We start from the raw sequence: 19,893 nt of genomic DNA, 5'->3' as shown, positions 1-19,893 counted from the left end.
CTGACCAAAAAAAAAAAAAAAAAAAAAAAAAAAAAGGAGAGACATTCGCCGATGCTGGCCAGGGTTGCCATGTGTAAGACACGAAACCGCCCCCCAAGGCAAGACAAGAAATCAAAAGGCCAGGCCCAGCACTAACAGACACTGGGCGTTCGCCATGTTCCAGTTTCTTTGTAATTTTTTTTCTTCTTGTGGCGCCGGCGCAGAAAGAGATATATCTGTTCGGCAACCTTGGATGTCGGCGACGACGGATGGAGATGCGTTACAATTTCTTGGCTAGGTGGCTCCACCCGGAAGAGGCTGCACACTTGTGGGAAGCTTTGTGACAGTCTGTGTTGAAAAAAGGCATGTTTGGTTTAATTGTTTTCCTCTCTTGTCTTTTTGATCGCTTCATTTTCTTGTTGTTCTGCTATGGTAGTTGTGGATAGGCATACCCGTCCTTTGCCCTTCCATTCTGGACTGTATTTTCTTTGTGCAATTGTTATACGTTGTATATGTGCGACGTACAAGCCGCAGCCGCTGGCTATTTGGCCACAAATAGAGCAAAAGGACAAAGCCTCTTTTGCTTTTTTCGTGTTATCGAACAACGGGTGGAAAAAATAAAATAAAAATAAAAATAAAATAAACAAATTATGATTGCGGGCCGCAGATCAAATGATAAGGAATAAAAGAAGCACAGGAAGTAAAAGAAAACTTGACCTGTAAATGCACTCTCCCGATCTAGATATTAAAGATCGGGGATAGAGGAGAACCTATCTTGTCGAACTTTTTTTTGTATCAACTCAAACCGGGGCGATCATGCATTCCGGTTAGGTAAAGGCAGACAGAAAAACAAAAAAAAATAAGAAAAATAAACCAGATACAGGGTTTTCGTTTCACGTCTACAAAGGAGCCACGAGTGTGTTTAGGTACGAGACGAAATGTAGTCCACCAAATTGATTCAGCCTGCTCCAACCTTTTTTTTTTCCTTTCCTCTTCCAAATACTATCATCCTGATTGTCGCCTTACCGCCCCGTGGCTTATCCGTGCTGTGTACACATACAGGCATACACGACCGCATGCTTTACGCGACATGCGGGACGGCTTTGAGGACACGGATAGGCGCAGGGATTGATCGACGGACAAGACTTTTTTTTTTTCTTGTCTGTTCAGCCTTTGGTTGGGTTTGACTGCCTCATCCCACCATCCAGGAAGGTAAAGAAAAGAGAAACAAGGAAAGGGAATGGACAAGACAGAGAAGAAAAAGGAGGGAAGCACGAAATGAGTGGATTGGATGGACCGCAAACTACCATCATGTGTGACCCCAAAGAGCCCGGTCGTTCGGCCGTGCTACCCAAAAAACAGTCCATTCCGGTCCCCCTCCGTCCCGTGAGGTAGCTATCCGACTTATCGTACGTATGCTGCTCGTAGCCGTCAGCAGTTTGGGATGAACTGACGGTGAGGATTTAGAACGACAACATCAAACTGTAGTGAAGAGGGAGGAACAAATGACAGGACAGTGACGGCAACCGATGACGAGAACACCTTCCAAGATCGTATCCCCGTATTTTCTTTTTCCTTGTGTGATGCTATATTCTATCTATGCTCTTACCCATGTGTACAACTGTGTCTTGTCTGGTTCCGCTAAGTAATGGGTTCAGTTTACGAGGCCCCTAGCCACCCATCCATGCAACAAGATAAGACGACGACAAATGACGTTAGTGCAAGGAAAGAGAAAAAAAAAGATCAAAAAGATCGACAGGCTTGGGGGTTTTGGTGGAAAACCTATCAGGAGTCCCATCCTGGTGGAGAGTGCAGGCGGAGCAAGAAAGACATTGCCGACGAACGAATGTGTGGGAGGCTTCTTGGCCACCTCCTCGAATCGGGTGTATCATTCTTTCTCCTGGTCGAACCAATCCAGTCCATTCATGCGAGAGGGTGTTGTTGGCATGAAAGATACGATGGGTGCCGGGTGGGTGTGTGGGGTGGAGATTGGGGGATAATAATAAAACTTTAGCAATGTACAGTATGTATCGTCAACCGGTACGTTACTTTGCGACATGAAAGATGAAAAAGAGTAAGTCTGATCAATCAACCCGAACAGGAACTGGTTTTTTTCCCACTTAATCTGAGTGACTTGTGACATCCAAGGGTCGCCACTGGGTTCATCAAGGATATCTCATGAACAACTAACTGGCCACGGCTCAGCGGTTATAACACGGAGTAGGTGGGAAACGTGAACCGAACAAAGGGGGAAAAAAAGCAAACAATATTTCCGTATAATTTAATCTACCGTACATCTCCCGTGGCCTATGGGTCCCATGGTTCTGTGGAGGGGCGAACCCCCCCAAGTCCTGAGTCAACCCAGACCTGTGGGACCCACGACTGGTTTGACCTTGAATCGCAGCTTCTGTTTGGGTAACGTAGTAAAATATCATCGATGACTTAATCAACCCCATTTTATTAGTACGTAGTATCTTGATGGAACCCGGGGATTCGTGGGGGCTTAATAGTATACCGACGAATGATACATTATCTGTTGTTGTTTGTGGCGTAGTCTTGGTTTATGATACTATCTCTAGTTCTAGATAGTATCAATCGATCCCTGATCCGTCCTGCAACAATCTCGGGGTTTGGTGGATGGATATTAATGGAGAAAGACACAAATACGAACAAGTACGTGGATGTAACACGTATACATAGAAGTTGTCAGAGAATTAAAAAAAAAAAAAAAAAAAAAAAAAAAAAAAAAAAAAGAGACCTCTGTTGTAAAGCCACACTTCGTACTTGGCTGTCTAGCGCTGCTTTTCCAGCTAAAGCCGGTTCTGGGCCGGGTGGAGGAAAACCTCCGAACCTTGGAATGAAAAGGTGTGGGAGCCAGCCAGAACCCGAAATCGACCCCAAAGACACACACAAGATACACAAGGGCTGATTTGTTGGTCGGTAGGTAGGCGAGCATAACCGGTTAGCCGGGACGTGCTTACATGCCGTCTACTTTACCACACAACTGGGACTTGGTCCGGTTGGAGGGTAGGTGAGGTGAGGTCTTGTCCTGCCTTGCCTGCTTAACGGGTAATTTAAATGAAAGACCAAGACTTAAGAGAATGAACGCCAAAGAATAAACATGGGGGTTCAAAACCTGCAGCAAGGTAGCGTCGAATTGGAAAACAACTCTGGGTGATGAGCTGCACCTCAAACCGCATCAATCACATTATTCCTTGACCAACCATTCCCAGCAAAGAAATGAATAAACAAATAAGAAATGATGAATGCTATACTGTAATGCAGCTCTTGACGTTTTCAAACCCGAATTAAACCAATTGACAGATGAAAATAAATAAATAAATATGGAGAGACGAAGAGGATAAACAAGAAGAAATAACAAATTCGAATCGGGACAAAAAAGAGAAGGCCGAGCCAACCCCAAAGTTTGCCTAATTCCCCCGAGACTGACAGATGGGACGAAGAAGGATTTAGAGAACAAAGTAATGCCCGAAGAACTACATCAGCGATCGGTCAGCTATACTTAGCATCGAAATCGTGGGCCTCGTGTGTTTGCCACGCTCCCCCCTCGTCTCGAGTTTTCTTTTTTTTCCCCCCTTCTTCTCCCTTATCGTTTTTTGACTACTGTACTCGCTCGCAGGTCATGTACAGCATACCTTTTATGGTTATTTCATGTCAGGTTCCCGCCTATATGGGATGGTTCCGGTCCCATGTGTTTCGGGGGCGGGGGGCGGCCTTGCGTGCGCATAAAGCCGATATGTCGTAATGGTACCCTGTTCCCCCTCGCTTCAGCAGTAAAAGAATACCACGTAGATGAAAAAGAAGTTCTTCATACTGTAGTACTACTGCTAAACAGCCGAGTCCATGACCATCCAGTTAGTTAGTTAATTAGTTGGCTCCCGACTGGAGATCCCTTTTCGTCGTGACTCGAGAAGCGCCACTTCTTTGAGAGCTTGACTGACGTAGGTACGCAATTAGGCTCATCAGCCAAGCCCAGCTGCTGCCTTACTCCTGACAAAGACTTTTCAGCTGAATTTGTGAGGACACCCACTCGTTTTTATGTTTTGTTTTATGGTGTTTATCAATATACCTTGGACTGTCTCGTGCAATTTTGTGTCACTTCCAAGCTTTAATAATTATCACGTTAAAAGTGATGCCCAAGATAAAAAAAAAAAAAAAAAAAAAAAAAATAGCGCCTTGCCGAGCTTAGCAGCTCAGGTGTCAACCCGACCTAGTAGAATCATTGCCAAGACTGGAACCGAACGGGAACCTATCCCCAAACAGGCAATTTATTCGGCCGCCTGGCGCCTTGCTCTTTTACAACCTTGCAATCTGGTCGGTCCCCCGATTAGCGTGGGGCCCGCAAAAAATCACCTTAGCGGCTTAGCTCCCCCTCGCCAAAATGATTCAGCATCGTCAATCATGGTGCTCCTGCTTGACTTGTTCCCGGCTTTGCTGCTGCCGGAACTTTCACAGGCACACACCACCACCTATTGTACACAGTAGTAATGGTCCAGGGATCTTCGGTATTCCCTCGGTCAGATACTCGCCCAATTTAACACGACTTTTATAGGAAGGGTCCCTTGGTGCCAAAGTACAGGAAACTGAGTAGCTGACCGAGGTCTCCTGTAGATCTGTCCATTACAATAGGTACCTACCTAGACCGTTTGTGCGACGGGTCGGAAGGTGCTGCAAACCCTAGTTGTCTAGCTGTCACTCTTAGCTAGGCACCTTTTGACAAATATTTGCCCTCTCATCATGGCGGTCGCACGTGTTGGTAATCACAAAAAAAAAAAAAAACCAACAAAAACCCATAGGGCTGGTTACTGGTCAAGCACATGATTAAATCTACTATTCGTAAGTGTACTGCGTCAAAGATCATCAATCCCCTCCACTCCCCATCCCCTCTTCTACCCGTCCATATGTACATGCTATTTATTGTACAGTACATAACTGCTACGTAGCACGACTGGTTCAACTTGCTCGCACTCTCCACTGACGAACCCTGGACGACGGCATGACGGGGATTCGACACTCGGAACCTGTGCCCTGTGCGTTCAAAAAGAATTGTGGCTCTCCAATACCAAAAACTCGTTCGATGTCGCCTTCCAAGACATCAAGGGTTGGGCCTGTCTCTACGTCGTACCCAAAATGCAACCCACGTCTAATTAACCCCTACAGGTTCCCCGCCCAAAGCATCGGCTTGTGCCCCCCAAGTTGGCGGGAAAGGTAATAGCCCCCACTACACAGTGTCGACTGCGCACTGAAACTCGCGCGCGGTTTTAACAGTACCGTACGTACCTTTTGGTAAGAAGTTTGAACCCCCAACACAAGTCGCCGACTGACTTCGCCTATAAAGTACCTAGACCTAGTCTAATTTAAATACAAAAAAAAAAGTACTCACAGACCTGAACAATAATTCGGAACAACGCGCTACTGCAGAGGCAGCAGCTACTGGTACGTTTTCAACCTAGCCCCAGATTGTCGGTGTCAAAGTTCAGCGCCTCGCGGGGAACGCCGATGAGTTTTAGGGATTTGTTCAAGGGGAGAGAGTCGGAACAGTGCAGAAAAGGGTTTAAATGTTTGGTAGCGCAACGGTGAAAATTACAGGGTGCGGAAACAAATTTGTATGTATGGGACAAATGAGGCAAAAATATCACTCAAAAATATTGGTCGCGAAGTACCGGTAAACAATTTGAGGGTTCGGTTCCTCAAAGCCTCCACGTACTATAGATTTTTTTGTGGTTTTGGTTTTCAAGGGGGGGCCTAGAGATTGGCTAACAAGGCTAGGTCACTCCCGTCGCATCGCGATGGCTGTCAAGGGACTGGTGGCCTCTGCTCATTGCACCATGGGAACCAGTAATATCCCCGTTCAACACCCCAGTTTCTCGCACCACCTCTACTTTTGCTCATCTCGCAAGCAAGCTTTCGCTGCTTCATAACCACAACTTCCGATCCCTCCAACTCCTCTTTTCTTTTACCTTACGCATCCCATCCGCCCTGCTAGGATATGCACGACCCAGGGCGATAAAGCTTCGGTACGTGAGCAAAAAGGAAAACAGTAAAATAAGATAGGGCAACGTTTGCACGAATCCACTGGGTTCCGAGCTACCCCCTTACCTTAACCTACCTCACACAACCTTCAACAGACAAAAAAAGAGAAAAAAAAGAGAAGAAAAAGAGAGAGAAAAAAAAAGGGTTCGCTCGTTCCCCTTACCCCCGCGGCGTATGCATTCAGGCACCCTTCACGATAGCGAATCACGATTACCGAGCTTAAACATTGGCGTCGAAGTTTGGGAACCCGAGGTTGTGGGAAACAACAAATAGAAAAAGAGAACTCAACCAGAATATCGGAAGCTAGAACAAAAAAACAAAAAAACAAAAACAAAATAGCCACGAGACAGGTCAACTAGCTACGAATAAGCTAGCTTGCCTCCCTTGCATCTCTAGTCAAACGTATGTGCGCGGTGTCGCGTCCGTCAAAACGTGTGAGTGTGCTAGGCCGTTTTTTTCCCCCTTGTTATTTTTGTATGGACAGCCTGCATGAATCTTGGCTAGGATCTCTTTTTCTATTTTATTTGATTTCTTTTCGGCTGTTATCGTCGTCTTTGATTTTAATTCATTTTTCTTTAAATCAATTTTTTTTTTTATCTCCCCTGTTTTTTTTTTTCTGCACTACCCGCTGTCAAGTTCCCATTAGCATGGGTCCGCCGCCCCTCCAACTTATCATTCGCTCCTGCCTCTTCCCTTGCAGCACTGGCCTTCCCCGACCAAGGACTCGGGTCTCCCCTCCCAGATTCGACGACGCAGCCCACGACGGTAGAGAGCCCAGCGCCCCAATAACCGCCACTCCCCACCGGCTTTTGTTGTCTGGCTCTGCCAACCTAACCCAACCTACCTAACCTCCTGGCTTCGCTTTCTTACCAGTCAGTCCAGCTCCCCTTTTTGCTCGCCTTCCCACCTTCAAACTTTCCCTCTAGACCCAGACAATCCCGTCTGGTGTTGGGGATCGTGTGTCTCTTTTTCGGGTTTTCTTTTCGAGTTCAATCGGTCTCTTCTGTTCTTTTTTTTTATCTTTTTCTTTTTGTTTCGCTTTTTCCAACCTTGACTGGAATTCAAACAATCTCAACGACGAACCCGCAAAAGATTTCTGTCGCAAAACGCGCACTTCCTCGCGAGGCTTCATGTGGTCCGGTCTTTTTTTCTCCATGCTTTTTTTGGTTGGTGCACCCGAAAACAACAAAGAGATTTTCCTCTTTGTTCTTCATTTTGATTGCTCGCCCGTCCGCAATCCCGCAATCCCGCAAGAGCTCTGGAACTGTGTTTTCTAGTTGGCCATCTAATCCACGACACTTGAACCTTTCCCCCTGTCTCAACGGTTTGGCGATAAGCTTCGTCTGAACAAAAAGTCCAACAGCCCACTTCACGGGACCGTTTTTTTCTCACTGTGACTTGCGAGCAGTCTTATTCGAGGGGGAGAATAATTTAACTGATATCAATCTGCATGCAGACGAATTCACTCCGAAGGAAGTGACCTAGGCACAATCAACGGTAGCTTTACCAGTTGACAGGTGCAGGATTGGCAATTCACGGCAACCAAGGACTGTTGTGTTCTGTTACCAAACAAACGCAATGATGAAGGCGTCTACCGACCATCATGTGTCGGGGCCGCCGCCCGTGATGATTGAGAGAGTTACCAGAGGAGGACGCCGACTATTTTACCGGATTGATGTCATTCAACAACCCGAAAAGTGCCGGGCCTGTGGTTCGGGCCCTAAGTGTAGGTTTGATCCAGCACGGCTCAACCAACTTTTGCGACCCAACTGCACAACCACTGACATTCAATAGCTTCCACTGATCGCCGCCCCGTCGATCCGCCCCCGGTCGTCGAGCTCCGAATCTTCGAAGGACCCCGATTCGAGGAAGCCAAGGACATCACCTTTACATACAATGCCAATTTCTTCCTCTTCGCGACACTCGAAAAGGCTCGCCCTATGGCTCACGGACGCGTCACTGGTCCTGTTGTTGACGCACCTCCAGTCCTAACAGGCATGCCGGTATCTGGAATGGCATACCTCGACCGACCGATCGAAGCCGGCTACTTTCTGTTCCCCGATTTGTCCGTCCGCCACGAGGGCACGTATCGACTTTCGTTCAACCTCTACGAAGAGACCAAAGACGACCGCGACAAGGACATGGAGCCCGACGAGCCCTCGTCTGAACCCCAGGGTTTCTTTTACCACAGAATGGAGATCAAGTCGGCCGACTTTGCTTGCTTCAGCGCCAAGAAGTTCCCAGGACTGGGACTCAGCACGCCTCTCAGCATGACAATGGCCGAGCAGGGAACCCGTGTTAGGATACGACGTGATGTTAGGATGAGACGCCGTGACGGCAAGCCCAGCAGTGGAGGTGGTGATTTCAGCAGCAACAGCAACAACAATGCGGAGGATGAGGCAGCACGCAGACGCCGAACACGAACGCCCGAGCCTGCCAGGGAGGATTTGCGACGGTCGATAAGCGGTGCTGGAGATGCTTCTACACGAAACCCGGAACCACAACGCCGGCCTTCAGCAGCCGACTACCGGGCACCGCCACCACCGAACCCTCCACCCCCTGGATTCCCCTCGGCTCAAGTTCCTGCTACAAGTCATCTGACGTTCGGAGGTGCGCCGTACGGAAGCCACGGGCAATACCAGCAACCCAACAACAGCAGCAGCAGCAGCAGTAGCGAGCAAGTGACGCCCGTACCCCAATCGCCGGCGTATCCATCTCATCCTATGCAGCAACCTTACGGCCAGGCGCCGCAGCCTCCCACCCCCACGTATCCGGAGCGACGTCTTTCCGACAACCGCCCTTCGCAAACACCTATCCACCCACAACCGTCGCCACATCAGCATAGCTACTCTCACCGCAGTTCGCCACAAAAAGAAAGGTTCATGCCAGAGTCGAGGCGGCCTTCGGCTCCCAGTCACAGTCATATCCTGAGCGCACGGCCCATGACGCCACAGTCGGCCAACGAATTGCGAAGACCTAGCGATTATAACAGGCCTATCCCGCCTCCGACAGATGTCCTTGTTGCAGATACTCAAACCACCCCTCACCTACCACCGATCCGCTGGTCTCGTCCAAACATGAACCTGCCTAGCCCACCCAGCGAAAACCAGGAGGCACTACAGCCTCTGCAGCCTGCGCCATTACACTACGAGAGCCAGGCACATCAGCAACAGCTAGGTGGCCGTAAGCGAACCCATGACAGCTACGAAGAACACAGCTATAGCTATGGCCACAGCTACAACCACAACCATAGCCACGGGTATGGGCCTACACCATCTGCACGGCCACCTGCCAAAAACCGTAGAAGGCCAGAAGACGTGGAGGAGAAGTACACTGTCACTGAAACGATGGTTGTTGATCGCCCTGAACAATTCTTTCCAAAACCGCTCAAATATGTATGGACACAATGCAGGGCGGAGCCGCCACCAAGGGAATGAGAATTCATGTTATTTCTTTTGACTATGTTAGCTTCAAAATACGCACATATATTATTTGATTTCTTTTGTTTTATCCGAGGGCGTTCTAACGGCAATCATGTATCAGGTTAGGGATATGGGGGATTCAGTGGTGGGCAACTTTGTAACTTGAACAGGTAAATATTCCATGAAATTCAGGGGATTTGTTATTGTCACGAAGCACGCGCTATTCTGAGATGCGATCCAGGTCCTGGCGGCCGTTGGACGGTTCGCGCGTGCCACTAGCCTGTTCTGGACTTTCCGAGAGCAGCGGGGCTGCAACGTTGCTGTGGGTGCCATGGCGCGTGAGGTCTTTGGGGCTTTGAAGGTGCGATGTGCCAATTGACGGACGAAGAAATAAACTAAAACAAATGAAGTAATGGAGAGAATAAAAACAAGAATAAGCATATTTCTACTGGCTTACTGCACAATGTATTGTAATCGGCCGAGAGCTTTATTCCTTTGTTCATTCCATTCGTCGGGATTTCGAAAAAAGAAAAAAGAGTCACGTGCTCTGGCGACGTTGAACGGAACAGACGCGTCTGTGCTTGGAAATGGTGGGTCCCAGGATCTGGTTGCCGTGGAAAATGATCCAGGACAAAGTATCGCATCCACTGGCAACAAACCCCCCCAAATAGGCACAATTAAACAAATTTCCACACCTTTCTTTTTTCCCTTTTTCCCACAACGTATCAAACGGCGCAATCTTTGAAATTTTGCTGCTTCTCGAAAGAAAAACTATGAACTGGAATGCCATTTGATATTCTTGCTTTTACAGCTGCGTTACAGCTGACCTTTTGTTATATACCAACGAGCGCACCAAACCCAACCGGGTTTGGAGTTTTCAGCTAAGGCTCGATCCCGAAATAAACAATTGGGCGAAGGCGCGACGGATAAACAAAGGCTCGCCGCCACCCGCCTGTCCGGTTATTCTCGAAGCAAGAAGGCTCAAAACAAAACAAGAATACCCCGATTCGTTGGATGAGCATTAAATAAAAGCAATACTCAAAAGGCGCACGGAAAAATCAACAAACTCCATTATTCTACCCATCGCCCCCTCCTCCTCCTCCTCCTCCTCCTTCTCCTCCTCTCCCTCCTCCTCCCTTCATGAACGCCGCCACTACAGAATCAACAATATGCACAAGATGGCTGAACCGCCGCAGCAGCCGCAACAACACCCAAACCTCCCTTCTTTTGCCGCGCGGGCTGCCATAGCCCGCTCGCGCTTCCAAGAAGGGTCCATGAACGATCGTGTGTCCGCCGCGCCGCCTGCAGACTTTTTGGGAAGTACGCAGGCTGAAGACGTTATCGAGGTTGGCCGCCTGGCGTACACGACCACGGCAAGCTCTGATACAACGTACAATGCCAGTCGTGACAATGACAAGAGCAAGATGAACCGTCGCTCGGTGCAGTCCAACATTTCGGGCGGGTCTTCGTCTTCCAAGAAGTCGGGGTTCTTCGGGCCGCTCCTGGACGGCCTCAAGGAGAAGCTGGGCCTTGGGCGCAGCAAGTCGAGCCACAACTTTGGCAAGGACAGCAGGGGTGGTAGCAGCAGCAGCAGTGTTGGCAGCCAGGACAGTGTGCATGCGCCTCCCCCTCTGCCGCAGAAGCCGTCTTCGTCGGCGCACATGATCTCCAACTCGGCACCCAACACTCCCACATTCCCCAATTTTGACGCGGCAGCGGCCGCCACGGCAGGCGGCACCAGGCCTAGCAGGGAGGAGATTATGGCTAGTTACCAAAATCTGATGAAGTCGGGCTTCTTTGACGCCCACGTCATCCAGTCCTCGCGCCACGCACCTCCCGGGTCGCGACCTGGAACGCTCCCGTCGCAAATGTCGCAGTCGCGTCCGTCTACCAGCGCTGGTCGACCCCAGCCTGACCAATTCCAGTTCCACAGCCGGGATGGGGAGGTTGAGCAGCAATCGTGTGCGCAGCCGCCGGAGTCACCATACCGTGGCACCAAGCGTAGCCGCGCTGATGGTGACGAGGCAGGGCATGGTGGCTCCACGGCGGGGCATAGACTGATCAAGAAGCTCCGAAAGTCGACCAGCCGCCTGGCGGATAAGAAGCCCTTTAGCGGCCAGCCTCTGTCTTCGCCAACCGAGGAGACCTTTACCGGGTTGGGCATAATGAACCAGCAGCCCCAGCAACAGCAGAGCAATGACCATGAAAGTGCTCTGAGTGGGATGAAGAAGCTCACAAAGTCGCTCTCACGGAAGAACCTAGGTGGAAGTCTGCGTGGCAGGGACAAGGGACCTGTGTCTAATGATCAAACACTTCCTGATATTGCCGCTGGCTGGAACGGAAGGCAGGATCATCGAAACGGGTCTGAGCTCCCTCGACAGCGCGACGACGAGATCATGAACGACTCTCAATACAGACAGCGCCGCGCAGAGCGAAGACAGCACCAGCACCAGACTCCACTTAGCTCTCCGATCCGATCACCCCCGCAACTCCCCAGCCCGCGTACCAGCTTCGAGAGGAGCCCATCGCGCGATCAGTCCCAGCACCATCACACTCTAAGCTCCCCAAACAAACTACAGCGTCGGATGCCTTTGCAGAATGGTGGCAGCGGTACCGCCAGGCAGGCGCCAGGCCAGTCCCCGTACCGGAGCAGCATGCCGCCCTCAACGCACTGCAACTCTACGTCGTCCAGGCATAGCATGATGCTCTCGTCCGTCACGGCACCAACGGTGGTCCCAGTGCCGCCCCCGAGCTTCCACTACCCACAGCGTCGGAGACCTCAGCCGCTATCAGCCGAGCCGCTACGCGTGTCGCCTAGCGGCGGCGGAGGCAACAGGCGCTCCACGGCGGTCGCGATGGGAGTGAAGCATTATGCCAGCATGGATGTCGTCATGGTTGACGTCGGCGACTGCGAGAACAAGATGCGTTACTGATGAATTTTGCTTGTCTTGCGGGCGTTGCTGCCGGCTTTGCGTTCGCATCATGCTTTTACCTTTCAGCGCGGTCATTGTATAAACACTATTTGTTGCCGTCGTGCCGGTCTGTGTTGCCCCGTTTCCTGGGAGCAGATGACTGGCTGGCAATTAACATTGTATAAAAAGTACACGGTTTATGTTGTCCTTCATCGTTGGGATCATTCCAGTTCTTGGGAATGTGAACGATGATTGACTTTGGGTTTCTGTTTAGTTGGCTTGGGCTTTCGGTCTGCCTCTTCTCTTTCTCTCCCCTTCACTTTCTATTCTCGTCTTTTTTTCCCCCGTCCTAGTACATATTTGCTTTTATGGACGATGGACGAGTAAGGACTGGCAAACTTTCGTGTCAGTTGGTTGAGAAAGGGTCGGAATACCGATGGGGAGGACGACGACGACGACTGTTTCTTTTGGCGGCTTTTTTATTGTTTTCTGTCCCGCCTTTTCACGACTTTGCTTGTCTGTTCGTCTTGATGACATTTATGAGAACATGCCCATGAACAAAGAACGCACCGCCTTCATGAATATATTTGTCTCTGTTCCCGTTTACGGGATAGGGATTGGAAGAAGACAACTTTGGCTTGGTCTTTTTTGCATTCTGGCTTTGTTTTGTTTTTTCTCATCTAGATCTGGGTTATTTGGGGTGATAGAGTTGAGTTACAAAAATAATCTTATGGTTCCATGGTTCGTCATACTGGGAGAGTAACAGCGCTTTTTGCAGGTAAGTGACTGGGAAACACAGGTCTTGACGTAGCTTATACACGCTTGAATTTGCATGCTGCGACACTTGCTGCGGTACTGTCAAGAAGCTGTGCGGTGGTATTCCTATATATGTAGGTCTTTGCCATACTGCTGTTACATTTTGAGGATAGTCTCGTCGTCAACTTGTCCGCTTCTTCAAGACAGAAACATACCCCGCAGTCATGGATGAAAGAGATATAATCCGAACATCATAACCATTCAACACTATCATAATGAACGATGCATGACGTCACCCTAAGATCCCTTGGAAAGAACCCATTCCCAAAGCAATATATACAGCTTATATTGACGCCTCAAACACCTTGCGGCCACCGAACCAAGTCTCGAGTATCTTGGCCCCGAGCAACCGCTCAGGAGCCCACTCCATATCCACGACGACAAAGTCGGCCTTCATTCCAACGTCCAACCTCCCCGTCTCCCCGTCCATGAAGCAGCTGTACGCAGCGCCGGCGCCCGCCGCGCTCACGGCCTGGCACAGCCCCAGCCGGAAGTGCGGGTTGCACGTGTCCAGCAGCTCTGGCTCCCGGGCGGAGCGGCGCGTCGTGGCGACGTACAGGTTCTGCAGCGGGTGGTTGGGGGCCGTGGGGGCGTCGGACCCCAGGGCCAGCGGGGCCCCGGCGGCGGCGAACTCGCTGTACGCAAAGGCGCGCCCGCACCGGTGCGGGCCGAGCAGCCGCGGCCACGCCCGCAGGATCGCCGGGTCCGAGTGCACCGGCTGCACGCTCGCCGTCACGCCCAGCCGGCCCAGGCGCGCGGCGTCGGCTTCGGTGGTGAGCTCGAGGTGCTCGACGCGCGGGCGGAGAGATGGCCGGCAGTGCGCTTCGATGACGTCGAGCACCATCCCCACGGTCCGGTCGCCGATGGCGTGCAGTGCGACTTGGAGGTCGGCGGCGTCGGCCTTGGCGACCACGGGTCCCAGCTGCTCCCGGCTCCAGATGGAGGCCGGGTCGGCGGCGTTGGAGGTGTAGGGTTCGCGGAGGGAGGCGGTGCAGGCGTCGACGATGCCGTCGCACACGACCTTGATGCCGACGATGCGGCAGTCTGGCGTCGTTTCCTTGCTGTACTTGGCCGCCATGGCGATGGCGACGTCGACCTGCGCCAGGTGCTCGGCCTCGGTCTTGGCCGGGATGATGAGCCAGTAGGCGGCGAAGCGCATGCCGAAGCTGCCGTGCTTTTCGATCCGGCGGCGGCGCACCTCGAGGATGGCCTCCCACGCCATCTCGTCCATGGCCATGTCGATCATGCCCGTGTAGCCGGCGGCGTGGTAGGCGTCGACGGCACCGGACACGGCGGCCACGCGCTCCTCGAAGCTGGCGACGGCGGCGAGGTGCGGCCAGATGATGGTGAAGACGGCGGCCTCGGCCAGCTCGCCCGTGCAGGCGCCGTTTTGGTCGCGCGAGATCCTCCCACCCTCGGGGTCGGGCGTGTCCTCGCAGCCGAGCTCGGCGATGGCGGCGGCGTTGAGCCAGGCGTGGTGCAGGTCCTTGCTGTCGACGTAGATGGGCCTGGGGTCGACGTCGTCGAGCATGCCGTGGTGGACCCCGTCGGGCGTCATGCTGTACATCCACCCGCTGGCCATGATGCGCTTCAGGTCCGGGTTCTCGCGCGCGTGCCGCCTTATCTCGCCCCGGATGTCCTCGAGCGTCTTGCACCCGTCCAGCTTCACCTTGCTCAGCGTCTGTCCCATGGTGAGCGTGTGCAGATGCCCGTCGACGCAGCCGGGGATTACGGTGCGGCCGCCGAGGTCCCGAGTCGCGAGCGACGGGTTGCTCTGCTGCGCCGCGACGATGGGTGCATCGCTCGCCGCCCCGACGTGCGTGATGGTACCATCCTGCACCAGCATGCACGGCTGGAACTGCTGCTGGCTGCTGGCGTCGGCGCCGGGTGCCGAAGCCTGGAAGATCTTGCCGTTGACCAGCAGCACACTACCGTTATTGCTGCCGTTTGTGGCATTTAAGGTTGGGGTTGTAGACATCTCTTTTTTTTTGTGGGTGTTTATGGTTTGTTGTGTTTCAGATTCCCAGCATATGGGGTTTGGTTCTATTTTGGGGATTGTGTATTGTATACCTAGGTGAGGTAGGTAGGGGTTTAAATTTAAGAGGGGGGGCAATGAGGGACCTACAATTTGGCCAAGGGTGCATTTTAGATTCTCACAAGATCAGATATATATTAAAAAAAAATTAAAAAAAGGGACCAAAGGGCTTGGCATCAGATATCACCTAAAAAAAAAAAAAAAAAAAAAAAAAAAAAAAAAAAAAGGCCGGCCATTTCTGGATTCTATGCAGAAAACGCGTGCGAAGAAAAGATGTTCCGTCCATTGCACTCTTTTCTTTTCGGTCCATTCCCTCGGAAAAGCTGCGTGGGTTTCGAAATGCGGGGGGGGATTTGGTGCATATCGGAGGCAAGACGAAACTATAAGCGCATAGGCCTGCGATAACGGACCCTCTTTCCTAAATGGCGAGTCAAGAGGGACTTGCTGCACAGCGAGAGCTTTTTTTTTTTTTGTTTTTTTGTAAGCTTGCTGTTCTTGGCACACTTATGAGTGGAGGACTGGAACCGTTGAAAAGATCGGACTTCATTTTCCCGTAGGGGTTTTTTTTTTCTTTTGTTTAACTCAAGTGAAAGAGATGACAAAGGGACGGTCAATGGGAAAATATCAGATAATTGAAACTTGAGTAGACGGAGTCATGGGTATTAGATGCATGCTGTAGGTGAAGAGTCATGAACACCTAGGTGTCCATTTAGTATGGGGCTTATTAAGCAAAGTACAAAACCTGGCTTGCTGAATAGCTAGAAACTGGCCTGCGAAATGCATTTTATGGGCACCCAAACACATGACATATTAAAATGGAGGACCGTCCTGAATTCTGACCAAACAATAGATAAGAAAGCATACGGGCATCACTCTCAAAATCCTCAAAGGGTTCAAAATCATATAACAAAACCAGACCGTTTTGACTGCACGTCAACCACTTCCAAATACCACACAGACGGCTCTCGGTCCGTGATCGACACAGGGATGCATGCAGTTCCGTGTTCCCGCCAGCCCTTGACTCGAAATACCACGTACCTTTTACCGACATGGCCTATTAATAACCCCTGAGGCCTCACTCGATTGCCTTTGTGGGAAAATAAAATGTCCAAAATCGCTCGATAGACCTGCTGGCATCGTGGGAAAACTTTAAGAGAGGTTTGTGAAAGTGGGGACGGCCCTCGGTGATGCATGGGTTTCAGCTCTGTGGGAATATCTTTAGGTGAAGCATCCCGGTGTACGCAATTGAATTTCACCCGTCAGAAGCAAAAGAAAACAACATCCCTCCCCCTCGTTATTTTGAGCCGCATCGGCCCAGCAATCCACCATTGCCATTGCGTGTCAAACCCCCACCCTTCATCACTTCCGCCCCCTCCCCCGCAGCATCCCGAGCGCCTCCTCGCCAAAGAAGACCGCCACGGCCGCCACGCAAGCCCACGGCACGACGGCCCCGGCCCAGCGGTAGGCAAACAGACCAAACAGGAGCTGCAGGTACCTCCAGACGCAGGGGAGCGCGGCGTGGTAGGGGCAGACGGAGACGACGGGCTCGAGGCGCAGCAGGCGGTCTGCGGAGGCGGCGACGAAGAATCCCTTGTAGAGGGCAAAGAGGAACACCAGCAAGGTGCCAAACTCGCGCAGGGAAATCGTGGTCGGGTTCTGCGCCACGACCGAGATGCGGTGCAGCGTCGGGTTGAAGTATGTCGGGCGGCGGACGGCGGACGCGGCGCGAGGGTCCGTCACCCGGTAGGCGCCGCCCGTGCTGCCGCGTTTGTTGGGGTCTGGGAAGTGGCCTTGTGCGCCGCCGCAGATGCCTCCGCTGCAGGACATTGTTGCTGTGTTTTTTTTTTTTTTTTTTTTTTTTTTTTTTTTGTCTTTTTGGTTTGCGATTGGGGGGTGGGTAGTTGAGAGAGTAAAAAAGGGCAGGGATGGAGGGCGCAAGGTTAGGACGGCAATTAAAGAATTGTGGGTTGTTGTTGTTGTGGCAATGAATGAATGAGGCTATTCATACAAAAGAGGCATTGTTTGTTGATGGCGGATGTTGAGGACAGACTGGAAGAAAACAAGTGCCATCTTTTAATCGCGTTCCGCCGCATTGCTGCAGCCTTCGGTTCAATTGATTTCATCCTAGTTCTACTTCTAGAATCGTCACACAAGATTCCCCGCTTTTCTAGGCAGCCCACTGACCTTTAGTGGAGCGAGCGAGCGACTTATTGGGTTCCCCTGTTGTCTGTTTGGCAACTGCGCTTGCTTGCTTGCTTGCATCAGCCACAGCCGATGATGGCTGACAGAAGAATTGTCAAAACCAAAAACGGAGCGATGCCAAACTATAAAAGTCTTGTGTGCGAGCTCGAAAACAACTAATGTAGTAGTACAAATAACAAATACCTTAACTGCCCACATATAATGGAAAGCCATGAACGATATGAATGCTTGCCTGACTTTTTTATTTTAGGGTTTTAGGTTTCGCCCAAACCCGTCGCTAAGCCCTGAATCGCTCTTTGCCAGTTGCTCTCCGCCGGCGCGAACGACCCATTGCACGAGAATCATACAAAGAAGTTTTTCTTCATGTAAAAAAATAGTTTTGGGCCCGTGGTTCCGTGGACTAGGTTCCGTGTCATTTTCTATCATTGGCAAAGGGACCCGGCGATCACCCAGGTTTTCACCATTTCTCCCTTGAACCCTGGACGAAGAAACAAAAAATGTTTCTTCACCTAATTTTATCACGTTCTAGAACTGGACAACAGTAACATCATGCATGGGGTATGCTCTTCCCCCCCTCTAGAATTAGGATGGTCAATGTACCTGGAACCCTAAACCGGCGGTCCCCATTTGACGCATCCTCAAAATCACACGACACCGTCTCGTCTTTTAATAAGTTCGTCTGTTACCCTGGCCAAAGTTCTAGACCATTCAACAGCCCGCATTAATCTACACCTTAATCGACAGCCCTAGAGACAAACCGGCCAATGCTTCTTTTCTTATATATAGGGGTTTGTTCCTTTTTTCCCCCTTCTGCCCTTCGTCCATTCCTTCAGTCCGTCCTAGCTTTGGATCTCAAAAATAACAATCTTCTTCCTTTCAAGCCTTTCAATTTATCATTTCATCATTCATCATTCATCATATAAAAAAAAACAAATTTCTATTTCCTCACTTTCTATCCGCAATCCACAACACCATGGCCGTCGCAGAGTACACAGAACTTTACATCTCCAACATGTGCAAGTGGGATGTCAAGTACGATGCCAAGACCAACGAGCGCAAGGCGCTAGTCGTCAAGGACTGCGGCGACAAGACCTGTCCAGCATCGGCAGCGTATGACAAGCCGAGAAAATGAGCTTGGATGCCTTTTTGTGACGGAAGTAGAAACAAGAAGACAAAAAACAACAAAATATTGAGTCAAGAACTCTACGGCCCGGCAGCCATCATATAACCCACCGCGGATTGGAAATCCTGCGGATGCGCATAAAACCGGACCTTGACGGAAAGGCCACTGCTAGCAGTGGAAAGACGCGCCGTGAGAAGAGACCACAGTTTGTCTCTTCTCCAACTCCCCTTGAGGGTTTTAGCAGTCACTACCGAATTTTCGAGTCAAACCCCGACATCATGAAGCATGTCGCGGGAGACTGGTGGAGAAGTTGACAGAGAACAAAAAAAAAAAAAGGACATTTTTTTTTTTTTTTTTTTGGGCGAGTCGACTGAGTAGCCATCAAAGATGAGCACTGCATTGCGGAGCCTCACCGAAAAAAAAGCCGTTGCAGGAAGGGGGAAGGGGGAGGCCCAGACCGAGCGACTCTGTTGATCATCATTCCTCGACAGAATAGTATCAAACGTCTATAGGGGCAAAAACGCCTGTCAAAGCGGAAAATCATTAAATTATCTCTATTATCTTGACAAGGGGTTCCCAGTGATAAAACGTCGAGCGACGTGTTGTAAAAGAGAGAGAAAAAAAAATGGAGTCAAAGCCACATTCCGGCAAAGGAGGGTTCATCCTGGGAAAGAGGTCAAGGAGGAAGAGAGATGTATAGGGCCGAGTCATGGCATTGACTGGCAATCCTGGGGTTCATGCTGCCTTATGAGAGGCGGACAGCCCGAACTCTGGATCCCGGGCTTGCGGGCTGCTTGCAGCGGTCCGGATCTTGCCGTATCTAAGATACGCGCGCACCCCCACACCTAAAATGCGGCTGAGGCTTTTTTATGTACATGTTTATTGTTAGATATTCTTGTACGAGGATGTTGGTGGTTATTTGTACCCATAAGGCTCATGATGTTTCACAAACAACAAAAAACATCGGATTACTGTTAGCTGGATATAAAAAAAGCAATAGATTTGAAAAGACAACAAGAACCAACCACAACCAGGATTTTGAGAATACAGCTTGACCTTGAATAGAGGGCTCCTCGGCCAAATAGACGGCCAAATAGGGGGAAAAAATGAAACCGTTCTCTTTATTAAAGTCCCGTACAAGGTTTTGCATGTATGAACCGCATAGTTGCACCTATTTCCCCCTTGCCCCAAGGTTAATGGGAAGAATTTTTCCCTAGATAATGGCAGTAGCAGGAATATCATGGCCTAAACAGGACCACAACATACCAATAAGGTTGAAAACAATGTGTTTCATGTTTTAGTCCAAAATAGAAAAAGATCATCGTGAAGATTTTCTTCGTTTATATGAAG

The 19,893-nt window shown here is 50.5% G+C and overlaps 7 protein-coding genes across 7 annotated transcripts; 4 read left to right on the top strand and 3 right to left on the bottom strand.

Moving 5' to 3' along the window:
- Positions 1-2,098: 2,098 nt before the first annotated feature.
- PgNI_00191 (uncharacterized protein) lies at positions 2,099-2,623 on the bottom strand. Its single transcript, XM_031120274.1, has 2 exons — positions 2,495-2,623; positions 2,099-2,420 (listed from the first exon to the last, which is right to left on the bottom strand). The coding sequence occupies exons 1-2, from the start codon at positions 2,507-2,509 to the stop codon at positions 2,181-2,183; spliced, it is 255 nt and encodes an 84-aa protein (XP_030986450.1). The 5' UTR covers positions 2,510-2,623; the 3' UTR covers positions 2,099-2,180.
- Positions 2,624-4,960: 2,337 nt separating this feature from the next.
- On the top strand, positions 4,961-5,413 carry PgNI_00190 (uncharacterized protein). Its single transcript, XM_031120273.1, has 3 exons — positions 4,961-5,030; positions 5,161-5,286; positions 5,377-5,413. Exons 1-2 carry the CDS (start codon positions 4,997-4,999, stop codon positions 5,244-5,246), a joined length of 120 nt encoding a protein of 39 aa, XP_030986451.1. The 5' UTR covers positions 4,961-4,996; the 3' UTR covers positions 5,247-5,286; positions 5,377-5,413.
- Positions 5,414-6,632: 1,219 nt separating this feature from the next.
- Positions 6,633-9,840, top strand: PgNI_00189 (uncharacterized protein). The gene is made up of 3 exons (XM_031120272.1): positions 6,633-7,199; positions 7,490-7,759; positions 7,828-9,840. The coding sequence occupies exons 2-3, from the start codon at positions 7,612-7,614 to the stop codon at positions 9,468-9,470; spliced, it is 1,791 nt and encodes a 596-aa protein (XP_030987716.1). The 5' UTR covers positions 6,633-7,199; positions 7,490-7,611; the 3' UTR covers positions 9,471-9,840.
- Positions 9,841-10,633: 793 nt separating this feature from the next.
- Positions 10,634-12,388, top strand: PgNI_00188 (uncharacterized protein; the record flags this gene model as incomplete). The annotated part of the gene is made up of 1 exon (XM_031120271.1): positions 10,634-12,388. The coding sequence occupies one exon, from the start codon at positions 10,634-10,636 to the stop codon at positions 12,386-12,388; it is 1,755 nt and encodes a 584-aa protein (XP_030987715.1).
- A 1,078-nt stretch (positions 12,389-13,466) lies between these two features.
- On the bottom strand, positions 13,467-15,161 carry PgNI_00187 (uncharacterized protein; the record flags this gene model as incomplete). The annotated part of the gene is made up of 1 exon (XM_031120270.1): positions 13,467-15,161. One exon carries the CDS (start codon positions 15,159-15,161, stop codon positions 13,467-13,469), a length of 1,695 nt encoding a protein of 564 aa, XP_030987718.1.
- Positions 15,162-16,577: 1,416 nt separating this feature from the next.
- PgNI_00186 (uncharacterized protein) lies at positions 16,578-17,045 on the bottom strand (the record flags this gene model as incomplete). Its single annotated transcript, XM_031120269.1, has 1 exon — positions 16,578-17,045. The coding sequence occupies one exon, from the start codon at positions 17,043-17,045 to the stop codon at positions 16,578-16,580; it is 468 nt and encodes a 155-aa protein (XP_030987717.1).
- A 1,348-nt stretch (positions 17,046-18,393) lies between these two features.
- PgNI_00185 (uncharacterized protein) lies at positions 18,394-18,857 on the top strand (the record flags this gene model as incomplete). Its single annotated transcript, XM_031120268.1, has 2 exons — positions 18,394-18,530; positions 18,638-18,857. 2 exons carry the CDS (start codon positions 18,394-18,396, stop codon positions 18,855-18,857), a joined length of 357 nt encoding a protein of 118 aa, XP_030987720.1.
- Positions 18,858-19,893: the final 1,036 nt, after the last annotated feature.

Source organism: Pyricularia grisea (assembly GCF_004355905.1).
Source record: "Pyricularia grisea strain NI907 chromosome Unknown Pyricularia_grisea_NI907_Scaffold_1, whole genome shotgun sequence".
Lineage (NCBI taxonomy): Eukaryota > Fungi > Ascomycota > Sordariomycetes > Magnaporthales > Pyriculariaceae > Pyricularia > Pyricularia grisea.
Note: the sequence above shows the minus strand (reverse complement) of the source record. Positions and strands in the feature narration are given on the sequence as shown.

Excerpts from the sequence above, each read along its gene's own strand:
- PgNI_00190 (XM_031120273.1), top strand. The coding sequence starts at position 4,997 with ATGACGGGGATTCGACACTCGGAACCTGTGCCCT. Across the intron at positions 5,031-5,160 it reads ACACTCGGAACCTGTGCCCT|GTTCCCCGCCCAAAGCATCG; the intron begins GTGCGTTCAAAA and ends TAACCCCTACAG.
- PgNI_00189 (XM_031120272.1), top strand. The coding sequence starts at position 7,612 with ATGATGAAGGCGTCTACCGACCATCATGTGTCGGGGCCGCCGCCCGTG. Across the intron at positions 7,760-7,827 it reads CTGTGGTTCGGGCCCTAAGT|CTTCCACTGATCGCCGCCCC; the intron begins GTAGGTTTGATC and ends GACATTCAATAG.